General features: G+C 62.4%; 1 protein-coding gene across 1 annotated transcript in view; it reads right to left on the reverse strand.

Annotated features, from left to right (window-relative positions):
- PTMS (parathymosin) overlaps positions 1-3,986 on the reverse strand; it is a 4,568-nt gene extending 582 nt beyond the window's left edge. The window contains exons 1-4 of the mRNA XM_007469404.1: positions 3,616-3,986; positions 586-657; positions 344-419; positions 161-225 (exon numbers count right to left, since the gene is read on the reverse strand). Of these exons, the coding sequence (XP_007469466.1) occupies positions 161-225; positions 344-419; positions 586-657; positions 3,616-3,660 (258 nt within the window). The 5' untranslated portion in view covers positions 3,661-3,986. The remainder of the gene's footprint in view (positions 1-160; positions 226-343; positions 420-585; positions 658-3,615) is intronic.
- Between the last annotated feature and the right edge of the window lie 1,610 nt (positions 3,987-5,596).

Here is a 5,596-nt window from a genome sequence, read left to right on the forward strand (position 1 = left end):
GGAAAGAGCTGCGGTAGCCGTCAGCCGGGGGAGGGGCCGCCCTCTGTGCGGCTCCGGCTCCAGCCCGCCCCCTGCACCACCGGGATCTAGGTCCAGATCCAAAGGGCGGCCGGCCCTGCTGCGCCCCTGGCAGCCCCTCAGCCCACAGCGCGGCCCGAACCTCCTCTTCGGCAGCTGCTCTCTTCAGCGCGGGCCCTGCGTCCTCGTCTTCATCTTCTTCCTCATCTGAGGGGCCAGAAATGGGTCACTGGGCAGCAGAGACGCCCCGTGGCGGCCCTCAGCCCCGCTCCAGCTCTCCAACCCAGCCTGACGGCCCCCCAGCCCCGCCTTCCCTGCCCCCCACCTTCCTCGTCTCCCTCCTCCTCCTCCTCGCCGTCCTCGGCCGCCTCTTCCTCCTCCTCAGCTCCGTTCTCCTCGTCCTGCGGGCCGGAGAGGGACGTGTCAGGACGGCCCTGCGCCTCCAGCCACCGTCCCCGCCAAGGGTAAAGGGGCCTGAGGCCGGGGCGGCGAGGGGGGGAGGGGTCGGGGAAAAGCGGGCCCCCAGGAAGGGAGCTGGGGGCCGGCGGGCAGGTGGCGCCTCCGCACCTCCGCCACTTCTTTCTTTCGCTCTTTCCGGCTCGCCTTCTCCTCCCCCTTCTCTTTCTTCTCCTTCAGGTCCTGCAAGAGAGAGAGAGACAGAGACAGGTCACCTTCCTCTCACCACGAGCGATCTGCAGCCCTCGAGTCCCTCCAGGCCCCGTTCTCCGTCTGCAGTGACTTTAGAGGAGTGGGAGATGGAGAAAGTGGGCGGCGCGGCTGAGAGACTGAACAGAGGTCCCAGGGTCCTCACAGCCACAGAGGGGCTGAGACCAGACACCTGGCCCAAGACTCGAGGGAGGAGATAAGTGATGAAGCCCGGGAAGAGGCAGCCAAGGTACGCGCTCATCACCCCCACCAAGTTCTGCCCGACCTCGCCGGCTGAAGAGTTCAGCTCAGCAAAGCAAATCCCCTCCGTCTGCTCGCAGCCCTGACGCCCCACCCCCTCTGGAGGTCCCTCCTTCGCCTGCCCCCTCCCTCTGGCGGCCCTGCTCTGCCTTTTGTCTACCTCTGGGGCCTTTTCCTGAGTACTGTCTCCTGGGCATCCCTCCCAGCTTCCCTCTCAGCTGCAAAAGCCTTTGTTTCTGCCTTTGTGCCCCCCTAATCCTCAGGCTCGTACCTGGCCCAACGCTACAGGAATAGGAAGAGCCCCTTTAGCACGACTCCCGGTGCCCCCTCTCACTTCTGCCCACTCCTGCCCCCAGGCAGTGCAGGTGGCTTCCTCCTCCGGACCACCCATGGTGCGTGCACAGGCACGGTGTGGGCCCTGGTGTGGTGTGTGCACTGGCGTGGCAGAAGGGTAGGAGTCACCGTTGCCAGGGGGGATGTAGGGGAAGCAGGATAAGGGAAACGTGGAAGGGAAAGACTCTGGGACCTGGTAGACTAAGAGACAGACGAGGTCTGTGTGGGCGGGATGGGAAAGTAGAGGGGAAGGTCCCTGTGTAGAGTCCCCTCCCTCCACACGGCCCCTCTCTCCTTCCCAAGACCCCAGCAGGCACACCTTTGATGTCTTGTCCTGATGTGATGGGGCCCAGGGAGGTGCTCACAAGAGTCCCCTCTCTCGGGACACCACACCGGCCCTTCCAATTGAGATTCCAGTCCTCTCTCTACCCCACCCCTTGGCAGGCACTGTGGTGTCTCTGTGTGATCGGATCGGATCTGGTGTTGGTGTGCAACTCTGTGTATCCGATTCCACGGGGATGGAAGTTTTCTGGGTGAGTAGATCACCCTGGGAGGGTGTGTCCTTTCTGGAACAGGGTTGGGACAGGAGAGAGGTTTGGTGCTGGGTGGTTGGCCTGGAGGGACGCTCAATTCCCTTCTCCCTTTATGGGAAGCGCAAAACGCTTGCCCTTCTCACTCCAGCTAGTGGCACTTCATGCCACTTCGCTGTCCTCATTTCTCTGCCACATGGTCGGTATGGCATTTCTACTACCTGGTGGGCTTTCCCCTACATCCTGGGCCTGGAGAGCCAGGGGATCGTCAGCGTCTCTCTGGGGGCCCCAGCACCAGGTCTGCACGGCCCTGGCCTGAGTTTCTCATCAGGGCTGATGGAGGAAAGGAGAGTGAGTGCCAGGGAGGGAGGGAGTCTACCACAGGCCAAAGTCCAAGGGGCCGGGCCCTCTCCTGCCCTGTCTGGCCCTGTCCTTCTGGTCACTGTCCTTCCATGATCCCTTTTCCAGGAGGGTATGTGACCTAGGTCTTGTGCTAGGCAGCTCTCTGGCCTCATTTACTCAACACGGGCACACACACTGACACAGGCTGACACTGATTCACACACAGCTACAGAGGGGCGCCCACGCGATCCGGAGACACATGGCCCGGTGTTTGGGCATTCTGGCACACACTCTTGAGACAGCACAAGAGCACAGTGGAGCGACTCGGCACTCACAAAGCAGCCACACGGTTCCAGAACAGCTACGTCTCCACACGCACACATGTAACTGACACGGGCAGTCCCACACACTCGCTGGATTTCAGACATACAAAGACACCTACTCAGTGAAGTCACATGCCACCGCACAGCCCACCGGAGGGCCGCTCAGCACACCTTGTCAGATCTCACACGGAGCCCCTGTCTCCCACTGACTCGAATCCCATTGGTTCCCCCTTTCACTTCACCGGCCTCCAGGAGACCTCTGTGACCTCCTCAGCAATCACCCCCCAGCCAAGGTCGGGCTCCCAGCCCCCAAACCCTGGCCGAATTAATTTCCCCAAGCGACACTCAGCAGGTTCCCTAGGGAAATTAGAGAAAGGCTGGAAGAGAGGCAAGGCCGAAGGGATGGGGCCAGGGAGGGAGCTGACGGGAGCAAGGGCGGCGCGATGCAATGCCATGCAATGCTGGGCCCCAGCTTTTTCGAAAGCTGTTCCTGGCCCCCTTCTGGTTTTTAGGAATTCAAGATTCTTTAAGCGTGGGGGGAGACGCTGGAGGAGGGCTATGCAGACTAAGAGGGCTGAAGGCCAGTGGACGAAGGAGTGGATTCAGATGGAAGGAAAGGAGGGAAGGAGAAAATAGACAGAGGCAGTAGCTGTCGGAGGAGAGAAGCAAGAGTCGGTTGGGCCGCGAGGGGAGGGGCCGAGAGGAGCAGCCTCCCTGGAGAGTCGTGTTTACACCGGAGGCTCTCAAACCGCTTAGCGGAGGAAAGGTGAGGTCAGACTGGAAGGGAAGACAGGGGACGGGGCGCCGGAGAGGGGCGCGGGGGAGGGGGCAGGGTAGATGAGACGCGCAGAGCTCCGACGGTCACCGGCCGGGGTGGAGGCGCGCGAGCCGGGGCCGGAGAGGGGTGGGGACGGCGCGGGGCCGGAGCGGCCAGGCCGGGAGCCGGCCGCACGGCGCTCGGGAAGCTAGAGGGCGCTGGCGCGAGCCGCGCGGAGCGGGGCAGGCAGCGCCAGGCTGGGGCGCGGGGGGAGGGCGGAGCGGGGTCCGCCGGGACCCCGCACCCGGGCAAGCAGCTTGCGGCCGTCGGGGGCGGCCTGGGGAGCACGACTGCGCGGAGCCCGGGGGGCGTGCGGGGGCCGGGCCGCCGCCGGCCCCGCCCGTACCTTGGCGCTCAACTCGGCCGCTGCCTCCACGCTCTTCTCCGACATGGTGCCGGGGCCGGGGCCGGGGCTGGCGGGGAGTCGGGGTCCCGGGGCCGGGACGGAAGGGCCCTGGACGGCGGAGGGTGGCCGCGGCCGGAACCTGGCGCGGTGGCGGCGGCGGCGGCGACAGCGGCAGCGGCGGCCGCTCAGCAAGCTGGGGCTCAGGAAGAGGCGGCAGAGGCGCGCGGGGTGGGGCGGGGGTGGGTCTGGAGCGGAGACCCGCAGGGCTGCGGCCGTCCGGAGGGCGGGCGGAAGGGCGGTGCGGGCGGTGGCCGGCGCGCTCCGGCCGCGGTCGCTCGGTCCTCGGCTCGCCGCCCCCGCACCCGCAGAGCTGCCGCCGACCAGCCGCTGCCGCCCCCGGCAGGGAACCCGCTTATAAAGCGGCGCTGCCCGACGGGAGGGGCTTCCCAGGGGTGGGGCAGGCGGGAGCCGGGAGGAGAAGAGAGGGGAGGAGGATGAAAGCGGAGGTTGGAGAGGTGGGGATAGGAGGATGAAAGCGAGGGGAGGGAGCGCGCGAGAGGCGGGAGGGAGGACTACACCAGGAGGGGGAAATGGAGAGACTACGGTCGCGGCGAAAGGAGTGGGGCGTGGAGGTGGGAAGGGGTGGGGTTCCTGCGGGGAGGTACCTCTCCGAATCCCGACCTACTGCCGGCGAATGTGGAGTGTGTCTTTTGGGGGCGGGCTGGAGGGATGGCCTGGATCCTACAGACACCCCACCAATAGCCTCGAGATCTCTGCCAAGGGGGTGGGGGGGGAAGCAGATGGAAAGGCCGGGCAGGTATTAGAGAAACCAAAAGCTTGAAGAGGAGGAAGAGGGCGGGAGCCAGTTCCACATCTCGCTGGATTTCCCCGCTCCTGAGGCAGCTACGTTCCCTGGGTGGCCTTGGGAGGGCTTGAGAGAGCAGAAAGGGCCGCCCACCCTCCGTCCAGCCCTAGGCTGACTTTTGTGACCCCTGCTGGGTTCCTCCCTTCCGGGCTCTCGCTTGTGATCTGAGGGGAGTCAGAGGCCCTCCAATCTCCTTTCCCCTTTTCCATCTTGGACCTTTCTTCTTTGCCCATCCCACCTCACTTTTCTTTACCTGGTCCTTCTATCTTCATCCCTCCTCATCCATTTCTGCCTCACATTTCTCTTCTCCTGTCGCCCTTTCCCCACTTCTCACTTGCCCTCTTCTACCTTCCATCTCTGCCTTCCCTTTCTCTCCAGACAACACTGTTCTTGTCTCATCTGAGTCACCCGACCCTATATCCTTAGCTGATTTTCCTCAACTCCTCATGTCCTTATTTCCCACATTTTCCCTCTCTTGGTCTTTCTCTTTCCTCTGCTGCCATCTTCCCCAGCCTTTCTGGATGGTATCTGCTTCCTTTGCAGGGGGTTCCAGCCCGCACTGTTCCACACACCCTCAGCTCCTCCCCTTCAGTCTCAGTATCTTTGGGTCATTTTGAGAAGCTTGGGGTTTCAGGAGGGGACAGGAGGCCTGGGGTGTGTAGCAAAGGTCAGGAAGGTGGATGGGATGGAAGGCTAGGGTTTGGAAAAAGATATCTTTGGTGTATGTGCACTCCTGTATTTGTCTATCATTAGTCTTCATCTTTTTATCATTTTCATTTTCTTAATAAAAAAAGACATAACTGACCAATCATCACCATTTAGTCTTTGAGTGCTTGAATACCCCATCTTTTGGTCCCTTGGTGTCCACACCTCCTAATTTCTCTTTCGACTCTTCTGTCAGTTTCTCAGTCTCTCAGTCTCTGTCTCCTCAGAAATCTTGGAGCCCCACCCAGATTTCTCCTTGCCGACTTCTGTCCATCTTTCTCTGAGATCTTTCCATCTCTGTCTCTGTTTCTCTTGACATACTCGCTGATGTCTTTAGCGATCTCTGACCCTCTCTATCTCTGTACTCTGTTGCTTCATTTATCTCCCTCTCCCCCCTCCTCCCCCCCGCCC

The sequence above is a fragment of the Lipotes vexillifer genome, unplaced genomic scaffold, assembly GCF_000442215.2.
Source record: "Lipotes vexillifer unplaced genomic scaffold, Lipotes_vexillifer_v1.1 scaffold395, whole genome shotgun sequence".
NCBI lineage: Eukaryota > Metazoa > Chordata > Mammalia > Artiodactyla > Lipotidae > Lipotes > Lipotes vexillifer.